Consider the following 15,756-nt stretch of genomic DNA (forward strand, 5'->3'; position numbering starts at 1 on the left):
TCTAATTTCTTCAGCTGAATCTTTCTTTCCTTTGTGAATTATTTTAGCTTGACTTTCCAGTTGGGAAGGCAATGACAGGACTCATAAAAATATGCTTTATCTTTAATTACATCTTAAAATGAATATCAAAATACTAGTGGATCACACTCTAAAATATACTGGAAATGGTGTTTCAAGTCAATCATCTACATTTTTCTGTAACCAGTTGGCAGCTTTGATAAATAGTTCTCTCCTTCCCATATTTTCAACTTTTGTAAACTCCAGCAGTAGAGTAATGGCCACTCTCTCATCCTCTTCCAGTGTAGCATTGTAAAAAACCTGCAACTGATGGAATAAACACACGAGCTTAGTTCACATCATTTCACTTGCAGCAAGCAGCTGTGTACCTGACAGAAGTGCATAGAAAAGAGGGAGATGGCAGAGACTAAGGAGAAGATGGGACAAGCTTACTGATTAGCAGTGAGGTGGGAAAGCTGCTTGCACAACAGGAATGTGCCCTTCTGCCATCCTGAAAATCCTTTCAAATGCAGCCAGCCTCAGTAGTACTAGTGGTGCCACACAGTGTCTAGAGCTAGTTGGGTAGCAGCATTCTCTTGTGCTGCCCATTCTACAATCACAGAGCAAGAAGTCTTTACAATCAGTCTAATAAGCAGAAGACAAGAGAGGACTGAAGAATAGTAAAGAAATACATGTGGAGAGTGGAAAATGAACATGAAATGAGATAGATATCAGCATGGCAACCAGCAACCTAAGACATCAGCAGCCCAACTTTTGGTACATTTCCTTAAGACATTGTGGCAAAGGTGATCTCTATATACCGATTTTGAAGAGGAAAATGAGACAAGCTTTGACAATGTTTATTGGGACTCAATTCCAAACCTGAGGTTTAATTTAAAGGCTGGCACTGGGCTATTGCTTCTACCATTGTGGGGAGTTAAATTATCGCTAAAGATAAAAGGTGAAAAACTTATAGTTCATGAATGTTAAATAGAGATTTATTTGATTTTAGAAGCTAACTATTTGAATTGGTCTCCTCATTAAGCACCCCTTCTCAGTTACTTGCTGTATGCCTGCATCAACCAGCAGCAAAAAAGGGAAGCAAATTTTTTCTCGTAATGACAGATACTAGTTCTGAGCTGACATGGAAATGTAGATCACATGCAGACAGCATAAAAGGTGAGCTGTTGAGAAAATAAAATAATATTTTGGGAAGAAATCTGAGGAGACTTGGACTGGAGGCAAAAGAACAAGAAAAGAGTATGAAATCGGCAGTGACAGTTAACAATTTGTTAAGAGGTACTAGCATGGATTGTTGTGGGAAAAGAAGTAAAACAGCCTACAGCCACCCCCAAAGATTTCCACTCTTCAGCAGGTTTTCCAAAAGCCATCCCCTTTTTCCAGATGCACAGCAGCCCAATGAGAAAGTGTTGTTCATGGGTTCATCTGGGCTGCTGCGCAGTCAAAAGGAAATAACTATATCACGTGTATAGGCCACCTGTTCAGTGCACGGGCAGGTGACCTCTTACCCCGCAACCATACAGAGCAGGACAACGTCCATCCCTGCACAAAAGCTCACTTTCATGCCGTGCTTCACACCAACTGCTCACACAGACTGCAGGGCTGTGGGTGCATGTTCATATGCTCATTTTGCAGATGAGGAAATATCATTTTTTCTCAATGTCTCAACAGAGCAACATTATAAAATACATTCTATGGTTTCTTAAAAAAAACAAATCAAAACAAAACAAACAACAACAACAAAAAACCACAACAACAAAAAAAACACCAACCAACCAAAACACACACCCCCCTCCCCCAAACAAAATATTTAAAAATCTGTATATACAAACTGGCAATAAAATTGAAACTAACTGCTTCTCTGATTTACCTCTTGTATCTGTACATCTGTATTGACAAATCTTCCCATGACTTTTAATACCTCATATAATAATTCCTTCCCATACCTGTAAAATTAAGACAGAGATCCTTTCATCAGCATGTCAGCAAATATACTAATTTCACCTCATTTGGAAATACTGTCACTATTTTGTTATTATTTGCCATGTTTGAAATACCAACTAAGATGAAGTTTGCAATTATGTGCTCTTTTTCCCTTTAAAGAGATATCAGTAATGTTCAACTTAGACATTTGAGCACGATGAAGCACATTTGGTACCCTTAATTTTCATTTCCCAGTAAGATCTGGTATTTCTACTTTGGTAACATGAATTCTTTGCTTAAAACAGATAATCTTTGTGAGCTCATATAGCCACACTGAGCTAGAAAGGCTAACCAATAATGAATCTAACAACTTGGTGTTTATGTGGATATCTTGAGGACGGTGTATGAATTAATGCCCACACTATTATTTTAATTTTAAAATAACGGGTCCATTTCCCAGCAAATTGCTTATCAGGATGGAACACAGAAAAGTTCTGCAAGGGAACAAGCTGGTGCAACACAAATCTGCTACAACTTGCCTTTTCTAGCATTAGCAATACAGGTACAAACTTGAATGCTCCCAGATGGCTGGTCTTGGTTATGCTGCCACAAATGGCTCCCAATGGGCTCCTCTTCCACCAAAGGCAGCAGGAATGTACTCTGCCACAGCCCTGCTGCTTTTCACCATTGCCAACAAGCTTGGGAGGCTTCGAACAGACACCTGAGAACTTGCTGTACTCCAGATAGGTAGCTTAAGCTCACCTGCAGTTTACCTGCACCAGTGCAGGTAGGCTGGAGATGGGTTAGGACTTCAGTCAGGGATTAATGCTGTAGTTTCTCCTCGCAAGTGCTTGTAAATCTGTATGCCCCAATCCCCTAACTCTTTGGAAAAGAGATTACAATCTTAATCCAGCATTTTACACCCATGCACATGAAATACTAGTGGACAAAGCCATTTCTAGAATCAGATTTTTCGGGAAATTTAACTCTTAAAAGCTCCAAAACAGTCACAGACTAATTTTTAAAGCATTCTGTGTCTGACATGAGCTCTTCTTTGACATTAAGCCCTGATCAGAGTTGAATCCCCTGTAAACCCTACTCTGCATACTTAAAAAATTGCATCAGTCATCACAAAAAAGCCATCTCCAGAAGGAAAATGTGCACCTGGATTTTACAGCTCAAACATAAAGATGGAGGAAGAAGCCAAAGAGCAACAAAAATGAAGGGAACCCAAAGCTGGTTGCTCACCATACCTTTCACTTAAAAGTGGCCAATTTTCTGTAACAAATTCCCAGGCTATACGGTGCCCAATATCCTTTGTCGCTACATATAAGATGACATTTGGAGTGCAATTGGAAGAAAATAATGTATTGCTGAGTCCATATTGCAAGTACCTGTTAGAAAAGAAGGTAATGATTGTACCTGTCACTTGTTTAACAATTATGATCTAGAAATATCATCTAGTTTGGGAAAATTCCTGTCTCAACAAATACCACAATGTATAGGGTTATACCAAAGCTGGTGTTACTCTGAGCTGTGTATTCAGCTTGGTTTGCAACCCTATGTTGGTGAAAACCCCTGTCCTTGCACACTGACTCTCCACTTCTCAGTAAAATGAGGATGTAGCACATCAGGTGGATATACGTGCTTTTCTCATCTGCGTTACAGAAAGACAGCCATTCCTACCAGATAACCCTGTGAAAGTGTGAATTCCTCCACAGTTTCTGGAGACTCACTTTGCTGTGACAGAGATGGAGCCTAGAGAGTAAGCCAGCAGTGAGACACTCTCTCATGGTTTAACCTGAGCGACCTAGCAATATAACCATGACAGCCGCTTGCTCACTCGCACACTGCCCCCAAACAGGGGAGAGAATCAAAAGGGAAGAGAGAAATTTTGACTGAGATAAACACAATTTAATAAAATAACAAAATACTAATACAGTACTAGTAAATATATATATATATATATAGTAGAATATAAAATAAGAGATACTCAACGCAATTCCTCACAAACTCCATCTACACCAAGCAGCCAGTCCCAGGAAACAGCACCTGGTCCCAACACCCGATCCCGGAGAGAGAGAAAAGAGGAAAAAGGCAGAAAGGCTCAGAGGCCTCTGCAAAATGGCAGGATGGCAAAAGGCTGAACTAAATAAACTCCCAAACAGAACTCCCTCAAACAGAACTCCCCCAAACAGATCCCAGCTGCAACAGAGAGTAAAGCATGATATTAATGGGATGGAATACTCTTACTGATCAGTCTGGATGTCAGTCAAGCTCTGCCCCATCCATGTCCCCCACTTCCTCACTGCCTCACACCTGTGGGCAGAGCACTCAGAATGTCCTTGGCCCTCAGACCAGAGCAATTAAAAACATTAACTCTGTGCTGGGGTGTTATCTCTTGTTCTCAAACTAAATTCAAACAATGACTGTCCTAGCTATGGAAATGTTTTTAACTGCATGGAGAAAATTAACCCATTTTCAGTCAAACTAGCACACACTCTGTTATGCAATGGTGACCTGTTCATAGGGTCCCCTATAAGAAGACCAAATAACAGGGTCTTGGATGCTTTTGTGGGGTTAAGGCATGATTTCAGAAGTATTTAAGGAACTACCTGCCAATAATGTCAGTGGCAGTGAGTGCCTGAATAGTTTGAAAAAGCAAGTAACTATTCTCTTTGTTGCCTCAATCTATCACCTTGCATGCTCCTGCTTTTAAGAGTTAAAGAGTTCTCATAGGGTCTTGCAGGCAGGTGGATGGTGTAGATGAGCTGGGATTCTCCGATTTGCATGCTGCCACCACCACATTTAACAGAACAGACAAAACATACTGAGGGCCAGAAAAAGCCCAGCTTGACATTCCTTACCCCAAAAGACTTCCAGGGTGGCATTTAGAGAAATAGATTGGCTTATGAACTACTAAGGCACAAGGAGGAAGGAGGTCATCATGACTCTCTGAGCTTGCCAGGGACCAGTGCTAGCCTGTGCCAATGACAAAGTCAATAAAGGACCATAAGGTAAGTAGAAAATCAGCACAGCTGACTGGAAATCTCTTTGGAACCCGTCTTGCTTTCTTCTCAGGTATATTTGTTCTATCTTCACAAGAGCAGGTGGCTGGCAGGAGAACCATCTCTGCTACTTTCAGACCTTCAAACCCTTTCAGCTTATGCCAATCACTGGCAAATTTCTGTTCTTTGACAAATCCTTTAGGTAATGTGGACATGACAGGTAAAAAATTCACCTTCAGTATATCTTTGCTGATAAACTGAAATGATTTTATATGGATGTCAGTGAAAGATGATAAACACAGTATTCCAAACTGTGTTCAGGAAGAGTTTGGACAACACTCTTAGATATACGGCTTAACTTTTAGGTTGCTGCACATGGAAATCAGTAGTTAGACTCGATCTTCAAGGATCCCTTCCAACTCAGGATATTCTATGATTCTATGCTTTTATTAAACTGGAAATTAAAAACAAAAACACAAAACAAAACAAAACAAAAAACAAAACAAAAAAATAAAAAAAGAGAAACAAAAAACCACTTTGCAGCGTGAACCTGGCTTCAAATGGTGAACAGCTTGCTAGTAAGTCTATTTTCAGTTTTGCCCTTAACCTGGCTGACTTGGCTTCTACACAGAGGCTGAAAAGACTATGACACTTTAGTTTGGAAACAAAATAAGCAGGGGAGAAGAATAAATGTTAGGGGGAAATGTCAAAGAAAATTATTATAATTACTTTTTCTTACAGTGCAGAGAGTAAGGGCAGTGAATGATTTCCAAGTTAAAAAAACTACATGAAATACATTTAAAGCAAAGAGGAAGCATCTTTCTGTACATGTAATTATAGTAGGTGATGTGTTACCACAGTCTGCTAAAAAGCCTGAAGGTATAATTTTAGTTCAAAAAGGTCACTAGATATATTGACAGAAGACAGGCTCAGTGTCAGACATGACACAGTAGTTACTAGCTCAGGAAATCCTTTTGTCAATGATTGCCAGCACCTGGGATGTTGTACCAGCAGAAGGATCACTTGTGTTTCCCTGTTTATCAAACCCTCTCTGTAAGAAAACTCTTAAGATTCTTCCAGTGGTCCATATGATATATGCTTCTGAGGCAGGCAAACCTTCCTCAGGTTTGCACAGTACTGTATTTGTGTTCTTATGATTATGATCTATATACACAAATATATACTTTGATCAAGGTCACCTGTAAAGTAACCATGACTCTCTGGCACAGCTCATAGCAGAGAGCAGGATGTCTTTATCTTCCTTTGTGGTGTCAGAATGGTTATACATTTCCCATGCAAAATTCCATTCTTTATCACTTCCCACTGCAACACCATAGCAGCAGACGGTTCTTCTAATTAAAAAGGGAATTCTGCAAAGCAAAATATGATTTAAAGGTATTGTATAGTTCTAAAGTCAAAACCAACAGTTAGCACATAACTGAAACCAGATGTTTATTTACAGTTAAAAGATGTACAAGAAAGGAGATATAAAACAGCAATCTAAATAGAGCTAGTAAATTTTTTGCTTTATTCATTATTTAAACATTTTAAAAGCATGCAGTTTAAAGGCAAACCAAGACCATCTTTTAGAAGAGTTGGACCAAGCTATTTTGTGTACATAGAGTGTCAATGCCACTGTTTCACATCAGAGCCAAGGACATGGATCACACCATTAAAGAGTGTATGGCTGCATGGAGGCATCATCCCAGACGAGCCCTTTCAAAGTTTCTTCAGTGAATGTATACAGCAGCAAGAGCCATGTGCAGCACCAATGGAAACAGAAAGGACATTTCTCCATGCAACATCCTATTACTCCCACACTAGGGGAGGGTCCTCAACATGGTGATGAATTTAAAAACAGAAACTAAATGCAGACATTATCACTGTAATACTCCACATGCAAAGGCTGAACATAAGTGTCTCCTGTGGCAATGATGTATTCCTGACATTAAGACATTGTCAACACTTTCCAGTGATAGCAATGTATTCTACTATCCAGGCTATCTGAAAACAGTTTAAATTAATGGCAGTATGGATTAAATCTCTGTAGGAGAATGGGTTTCATTGCTACAAATGAAACATTTAACTTCCCAATGATGAAATACTATTTATCTGCTTATAGCATTACGTAAGACCAAGATTGTAAGTAGAGATACCAGCAGAAAGAGACGCAATATTAGTCAGGAGGAAAGCTACATGACAGTAATCTTCAAAATGTAGAGACAAGTTATAAGCTCTGGAAACTCAGAAGAAGTAGTGGGAATGAGGATAGAGTCAGGTGTTTTGCATGTCAGACATCACTTGCTAAGAAGTAAAAATGCAAGATGCAGGTATTTTGATAGTCTTATGGGTGGAGGATTTCACTGGCATCATACAGAAAGTGTGGACATGTTCTTTATTTACTGAAAAACATAATTTGTATTTTTTTACCTGGATATGTTCTCGAACATAAGGGATTTGCCACCAAGAATGATACTTAATGAGGCTGAGTGGTTATGTCAAGGTAAAGAATAGTCCTGAGAGGAATCCGTTTATGACAGGTCTTATATGAGTTACAGTGTCCAGTAATTTGTTTAATAATAATTTCATAATGTTGCAGAAAGAGGCCACAGTAGGGTGATAACACGGTAAAGCTGCTTTGGCTAAAATACAGCTATTTATTTTGCTACTGCAGCTGTTCCAATAGCTTCAAGAAAATGTTGGTTACTGAGTGTAAAGTTGTTTTGGGTGAAGAGCAAATAGACAAGCTCTGTGTGCCATTTGGCTGCAGCTCTGATGTTTGGCACTGAAGGCAGGCAGCACGGGACAATGGTCTACTGGCTGGTGACATCTATGGTGGGCCTGAAGTGGTTTATGCTGTGTAGTTCACAGAGGAAGTCCACTGTGGTCCAGAGGGACTTTGGAGCTTGAGGTTATATTAGATTGGGGGGTGGGGCTTGTTAGTCTTGATATTCTTTTTCTGGGAGTGGTTGTGTGGTTTGATATTACTCACCCGCCAGGATTGTCTCATTTCTGGATCTTAGGGAAGATGCAAAAAGGGTGGATTATTTTACATAATTTTCCTGGAGCCAATGCAGAAGTGACATAGTGATTTCTCAACTTTTGAGGGCAACAGCAGTATATGGTTATTTACCTTTAGTAAATAACTGAAATAGTCTCTCCCTCTAGACTCACTTCCTTTTTGCAAAAGAAGACAAGTCAGTAACAGCACCACAGAGACTATATTAACTTAGCTAGCTCCACTCCTGCAATTTAAAAAGAGTAAAACTGAGAAACTGGCTGGGAATCATGGTTCTTGGCTTCTTATCTCCATGGAATAGATAAAAATGCACCATATCAAGTCCAGTTAAGTTCTGCCAGGAACTATTTGGAAATGTTCAGCTGAAAGTTGATCTGACAGGGAAAAGCACTACTCCCTTCCACAGATGTGAGAATCCTACTGGGTTCCACCAGTGGCAGAACAGCTATAGTGTGCTGTTAAGAATTTTGCACTCAGAACATAAAGGCATCTAAAGGGATCTGTGAACTATGAGTCAAAAGTTTATCATGCCCTTTTCTTTCCAGCATGTGAAAAGCCTCCTCTTTCACTGAATAGAAACTGTGAACTGTCAACTGTCATTTGAAACCTAAGAAGTGTTCAATCTCCCATGTTGTTTGTTTGTTTGTTTGTTTTTCTTTAAAAGCTAATCATTTTTTTCCACTTAATAAAATTCATAGTTGCATTTTTTTCCACACTTACAGTTTTGTGAAGTGTTAGGCTGGGATAGTAAGAATATCTCTCTGGAACATAGCAGAATGTATTTAGGCTATTTAAACTTCTCAGTTTAACCGATAAGCACAATTTGGTTTTTATGAGGATGATCACTATGAAGCTGTTTAAAAAAACCACAAACACAAAACTACAAGTTCAGTTAACTTAGCCAACTACATACATCAACAGGGATACAAGTAACAACAAAATATTTATTCCAACAAATAAAAATTATATTAAATTTTAAATATTCACTCACCATTGCCAATACTATTATACTATTGCATAGAAAAGCATAAAAATAAAAGAGGGAGGAAAAGAAAGTAAGTGTTTCAATACATCAGAAACTTTATTTAACAATGCAATACTCGAATACAGGAAGTCTGCTCCTGGTAGAGCCCAGATTCCATCCTCACAGACCAGGAACCTGACTGCCAGGCTCCAATATCAGCATAAGAACTGAGAGCTGTTCCCAGCACCTCTTTACACAAATACAGCACATACAAGGCAATTTGATGGGCTCACCACGGGAAGATGTTTGTATCACACAAACACCATTTCACTCAGTATTGCTAAAAGAAGCTTAGAAATTGAGTTGTTATACAGCAAAACCCTAGGGCTGTACCGCAGCAAAGGGCCTGGACAATATGGGATATTAGCCCTTATCTGAGGTTCATCTGTTATGTAGCTAAACAGATTCTGCTCTTCATGACAAAAATCTGCATCCTCCAGCCTCTAAAGTCCATGTAAAAAGCAACAATTATGAAATCATCCTAAAGCTGGGATTTGGGGAAGAGGATTTGTTGCGGGGGTGAGCACAGTTAGGCTTAAGTTCTGTCTTTCTGTCAAGAAAGAAGACCAGCATACAGGAGTATCTCTCATTCTGCCTCCCCCATGTCAGAGCCCTTTAACTTTCCACCTCACTTAGGCATGCACACCTCTAAGAACACATTATCATTCTTACTTGTAGTCAGGGTTGTCCATCCACTTAGCATACAGCTCAGACGACAGGTTCAAACAGTCCTGGAGGCCCAGCCAGCATGCTGTTCCAAAAAGTTTTTCCAAATACAGTCTTGAAAGGAAGCCAAAATAGCAAGAATAAAAGATACGTATTCCACATTTGGAGTACTTGAACTGTGCTTGACCAGCACAGTTTCAGCACATGATGTCATCAACCCAGAAGAACCTCTACTAGAAACACTTAAGGTTTAATGAAAATAATAAAATGAACTACCAGTAATGGGTTCCTGACATCAGCGTTCATGAACATTAGTGAGGATACCAATTCACTATAGTTTTTTGTTTGTTTTATCATTCTTGGTAGTTTAAGAGACTAGTTGCATCTAGTCGAAATCATTCTGACACTCAAGACTGTGGTTTCATTAGCCTTGTAAAATGAACTATTTTAAAGTTCTAGTAGTTGATCCATAAATCACATTTGACGTTCATTGCTGTTCAGTTTTTCCCCAACTATTAATAGCAGCCGCCTGTTGAGCGTGTTTTCCCATAAACAAAAGCTGGTAGCTCACTAAATGGACTGAAAATATGCCACGCTATCCTGATACTGCAGTTTCATTGGAGGTGTCATCATAACTAACCCACACTTACAGGACAGTGAAAATCACAATTCAGTTACAGTCAAATTAAAGCGGAATACTTACTGAGCAAAATAGTCATCTTCCAAAGCATCAACATTTTGATGAATAAAACTTGCATAATAATGGTATATTGGCAACATCCGCTTTAAAAGGTATTTCTTTCAAAAGAAGGGAAAGAAAAATTACTTTAGATGCAAGTTTTTCTTTTACTGTATTTTTCTTTGCTTAGATTTATCCTGAAAATTTACTGCTATTAATTTCTTGACAACGCAGCACATTAAAACAAAGTACGTAAATTTGGTCTAAAATCCAATATACCCGTACATCCATTCAAACATGGAATTTACCACTTCACATCACTTGGACCTTTGAACTCATTATGAAAGAAAACAAATGCTCATTCTCAGATAAAAAGATGGAAAAGTTCTCACATATTTTAAGCATACCTTTTCATTTAGAACTTAAGAGAACTACCATTATGGGACTGTACTTTAAAGTGAATTCTTCAAATAGAAGTCAAGGAAATAAACAAGACAATATTATCTCAGGTAGCCCAAATATGGAAGTCAATAATCTCATTTAGTATCCAAACCAAATTCCTTCTTTCTCTCCATGAAGTTGAACTGGAAGGCAGTATGAATCCCCAAGCACATATATTCTATATCCCCTTTGTACATAGCAGTTTTACTCTCATTACTTACTACTGACTATTTACTACTGACTGATAGCTTTATTTTCCAGATCCTCTGTTTTGCAAATAAATAGGATCAAGCTTAACATAGAGAATGTGAATAGATTTCTGCTTTACAGTAATAATTGCTCCTGATTCAATTATATTTATCATTGACTGATATATACAAATAAGTACCTCCTCCTATTTAAAAAACAATAAAAGGTTGACAAAATCATGCAAAGGGCATGACAAGAACTGTGACCCATCATAGTCTTCATTACATTCATTTTAGTCTGACTTTATTAAATAGTCTAGCATCTTTGCTACAATAACTAACAAAAAATAAAAAAGGTGGTACCTTTAAAAGTGGGTACAATTCATAGTTCTTCAGAGTACTTTCCAAATTCTTGGGTACTAGGTTTGACAATACCACATTCCATATGAAGAGTTCATCTTCTTTGGCAAGGTACTTTGTTAGTTCAAGTGCTGTTTCAATTTCAATGTATCCAAACCTATTTCAAGACAAAACCTCATACTTGAGCATACCTATTCACATTAATTACCTACCACAAATTTCTGTTTATTTATGAAACTGACAATAAAACATCAGGGAAAGTGACCTAGAAAGGATGTTGGAAAAATAAAATAAATACAAAACAATGGTGCCTTAACAGCACAGTGCCACTGTCAAAGTTACAGGACAATTGTGGCAGTAAGCATGGCATTATGCAGACTGTATTCTCTAGTGTCTGTAAGATACAATAGAGGTGCATTTACAGCATGCTCCACTTTCACTAAATCAAAAGCAAGTAAAAGAGCTCTGTTTTGAGCTACAATACATATGTATTTTTCTTGCTAAACAACATATTTTCATTACAGGTTCTTTTGTGGAATATACATTATTGTAAAAATCAAACAATTTCATTTGCATGCACGCTCTCCTTGGAATTATCACAGTATCACACAGTATCACAGTATGTTTGGGATTGGAAGTGACCTCAAAAGATCACCTAGTCCAATCCCCCTGCTGGAGCAGGAACGCCTAGGTGAGGTCGCACAGGAACATGTCCAAGCGGGTTTTGAATGTCTCCAGAGAAGGAGACTCCACAACCTCCCTGGGCAGCCTGTTCCAGTGCTCTGGCACCCTCACTGAGAAGAAGTTTCTTCTTAAATTTAAGTGGAACCTCTTGTGTTCCAGCTTGATCCCATTACCCCTTGTCCTATCATTGTTTGTCACCAAGAAGAGCCTGGCTCCATCCTCGTAGCACTCACCCTTTATATATTTATAAACATTAATAAGGTCACCCCTCAGTCTCCTCTTCTCCAAACTAAAGGGACCCAGCTCCCTCAGCCTTTCTTCATAAGGGAGGTGCTCCACTCCCTTAATCATCTTCGTTGCCCCACACTGGACCCTCTCCAGCAGTTCCCTGTCCTTCTTGAACTGAGGGGCCCAGAACTGGACACAATATTCCAGATGTGGTCTCACCAGGGCGGAGTAGAGGGGAAGGAGGACCTCTCTCGATCTACTAACCACCCCCCTTCTAATACACCCCAGGTTGCCATTGGCCTTCCTGGTCACAAGGGCACAGTGCTGGCTCATGGTCATCCTGTTGTCCACCAGGATCCCCAGGTCCCTTTCCCCTACACTGCTCTCTAATATGTAATTTCCCAACCTATACTGGAACCTGGGGTTGTTCCTGCCCAGATGCAGGACTCTACACTTTCCCTTGTTAAATTTTATTAGGTTATTCCCCGCCCAACTCTCCAGCCTGTCCAGGTCCCGCTGGATGGCAGCACAGCCTTCTGACGTGTCAGCCACTCCTCCCAGCTTAGTGTCATCAGCAAACTTGCTAATAGTACACTCAATTCCCTCGTCTAAATCGTTAATGAATATATTGAATAATATTGGCCCCAGTACTTACCCCTAAATTAGCAACCTCAGCATGGCACTTATGTGCCTCACTGTGGAATTCATAAGGAATTCATTCTTTCCTGATAAAATTCCAACTCAAGCTCCTCTCCTCCAGAACAGGAACATTTCTAGTGTACTTCCATAGAAGCACAGTTACATTCCTTATTATATACTAGGTTTGAGTCCTCTTATGAGAAAGGACATTTGTATGAGAGGGGGAATGGGCATTTTTACTTCTTCCTCTCAGAACTGCTTCCACAGGCTATGAGATGGGTGAGTATGCTTGGGCCACTTTTGCCTTGAGCTCCCACACCATAGGTGTCTGATGCTCTTGGGATCTCTGGTACGTCTGAGGCACAGACGTATCTATTACTTCTTCAGTTCCTTACAGTACTGGCGACCTCTCTAGCACCACAGACATGAACAACCAAGTCATCCATCAGCAAGGGAAATGAAAGAGGTGTTCAGCGCGATGCATAGCTCATATCTCAGCATGGCTGAGATAGCCCAGAATAAATCAGGGAAAATTCAGAATGTTCATTCAGAATCTTTTTTCTATCGCAACACCTACAGGTTACTACCTAAAAAAGCCTCAAGACAGTGCCATTATTTGAAAGATTTCCTAAGAGCTGGAACAAGAAACTTAAAAGAAGTTTTGAAAGAAATCACTGAGCACTGACAGAAGAATGGAGTAAATACTTAACTCCCCCACCATCTTACCAAAACAGTTTCTGTTCTTAAGAGGCATACATGGGTAGAAATAACCAAGGCAGAAGTAGCAATATTTACTGCAATCATGTAGTTTAACCATTTTCTATAACATACCAAAACATACTTACTGTGTCAGTGCAAAAGCATCATCTATCAGCTGGATCCTGCTGACAGCAGGAATAGCCTGTAGAAAGGATTCATGTAGTGTTAGTATGTCTAAACATGTCATTCAGAGTTTGAAAAAGCTTTGCTATCTTTCAGAAAGATCAGATAAGTCCCCAACAATTTTTTTCAAGGCCAAAATCTTCTGTAAAACATCAGAACATGGATCCTGCATTTTAAGCTGAAATTATGTATGTGCTTTTAGGGAAGTTTATCTATATAAATACATAAATATATAGCTACATAATATATTTTTATATATAAATATACAGCTACAGTTCATTAAGACCCCTCTTACCTACATGCTGTAATGAAAATTAAAATTTGGAAATGCTACATCTCCTAAAAATATCCTAGTTATATAATTTTGGTACTTTTTTTTCTTTTTGAGGCTTCCGTTCAGAATACATACTCAGACTAGTCCAGAGCAGAGTGTCTGGTACTATCGTGAATTAAGTGACCAAGGCAGAGCTGTGGGTAAACCCCTGACCACAGTTCGTGCTCTCATGGGGACTGCTGGTCCCTCCCCATCTCCTCCCTGCTTCCATGCCCCTTCAGCTCAGCTGCTGCTCCAGCAAACCTTCCCACTGACCGGTTCTGAAAAATAGTCCCAAATCAGCACACACTTATTTTCCTGCTGACTTAGATTTGCTGTCAAAGAAAAAAACCTTGTAGAAAAGAAGCCAGTGTGCTGTAATAAAGGTTTAGCCACACTGCATGCTCTGATCGGCTTCAGGTACAGACCTCCTGGAGAAGTTGTCTGACTGCTCTGATAACTATTATGCTGAAAGATTAAACTTTCTCACTGTTGTTACCAAAACCAATGAGATGATGTTACTACTGGAGCCTCTGGCTCACACTAGGGTTAGGCAGCATTAAATACTATGCAGACCCATATACAACTACGCGTATAGGCTGCTCTGTATTGCTTTCACCTTCAGCCCAAGTTGTGGTAAGTCAGAGTTGATATGAAATCTACTCTGAGTATAGTGTATGTACAGAATTTAAAGGACCCAAGTAGAACTGACTGGAACTTCTAAGAAAAATCTAAGCAAAAAGAAGCAAAAACCCATGTCAGATGATTTTAGTTTTGCTGGCAGAAATATTGTGCTTTGAGGAAATGGGAAATAAAAAGCTCTCTCCCAGCTTTCCTTCTCCATGTTTACCTAAGAGCAGATAAAGCTTAGTCACACATCTAGACCAATAACTCTTCATGCCAAATTTAAGAGAAGGGAAGAACCACAAGATGTTAAGACAACTTTGAAGACAGAATGCCATCTCATGTGAAATGATTTTTCACGCTTATGTGAAACAATTTGGGTCTGTTCCTATTCCACTATAGGAGGTTGCCAGTGACTTTGGTGGTGCAACAGTGGATCATTTCTTCTTATGTGATACCTGAATTTCTCATTATTCCAGGTTTTCATCAATGTGACTACTGGTAAAAAACTGCAAGAACAGATAGATGGAAAGAATCTGTTTATAAGCTTGAGAAAACAAATATGATGTTACCTTTGGATCATTTTCAAGCAAGCGTGCTAATCTTTTTAAGTTTAATTGATCATAGTTCACTCTGTAGTAGCCACTTAAATTTACATTTAGCAGGATCCAGTCATATTCTGACTCCGACACTTGCATTTCAGGAAACACTTCTGTAAAGTGACATTAAAAGATATTATTTTATTTTCTGTGTGCTCCTAAATTCTCTCGCATTTATAGACACTGGACTCAGTGCTCCTCTGAGATCTGAGACACAAATCTGAGGTTAGACTCAAAAAGAATCTCCCACAAAAATCCATGCATTTGTGATCTCTGCTCTGCACAGCAGAAGAACTTCAAAAAGCAACTGACCCCTCAGGTACTGAGCACCTTGCGATGGCAAAGGGGAAGCTGGAGACCCACTTTGATCCTACCATTTAGCTCGTAGGCAGCTGGGAGAGTTAAGAAAGGTTACCTAAGAATAAAGTCTGGATGAAAGGCAGCACCCTCACCTGCCTGCT

At 39.3% G+C, this 15,756-nt stretch overlaps 1 protein-coding gene across 4 annotated transcripts in view; it reads right to left on the reverse strand.

Annotated features, from left to right (window-relative positions):
• Positions 1–90: 90 nt before the first annotated feature.
• Positions 91–15,756, reverse strand: part of LVRN (laeverin) — a 41,245-nt gene continuing 25,579 nt past the window's right edge. For 2 of the 4 annotated variants that reach the window (XM_065045355.1, XM_065045357.1), the window contains 9 exons: positions 15,269–15,408; positions 13,723–13,778; positions 11,330–11,483; positions 10,362–10,456; positions 9,665–9,772; positions 6,149–6,319; positions 3,195–3,335; positions 1,889–1,964; positions 91–324 (listed from right to left, as the gene is read on the reverse strand). In XM_065045355.1, coding sequence (XP_064901427.1) covers positions 178–324; positions 1,889–1,964; positions 3,195–3,335; positions 6,149–6,319; positions 9,665–9,772; positions 10,362–10,456; positions 11,330–11,483; positions 13,723–13,778; positions 15,269–15,408 — 1,088 coding nt within the window. In that variant the 3' untranslated portion in view covers positions 91–177. Of the gene's footprint in view, positions 325–1,888; positions 1,965–3,194; positions 3,336–6,148; positions 6,320–8,688; positions 8,822–9,664; positions 9,773–10,361; positions 10,457–11,329; positions 11,484–13,722; positions 13,779–15,268; positions 15,409–15,756 lie in introns of those variants that run through there. The other 2 variants (XM_065045356.1, XM_065045358.1) reach the window with 2 other exon arrangements.

The sequence above is a fragment of the Columba livia genome, chromosome Z, assembly GCF_036013475.1.
Source record: "Columba livia isolate bColLiv1 breed racing homer chromosome Z, bColLiv1.pat.W.v2, whole genome shotgun sequence".
NCBI classification, from domain to species: domain Eukaryota; kingdom Metazoa; phylum Chordata; class Aves; order Columbiformes; family Columbidae; genus Columba; species Columba livia.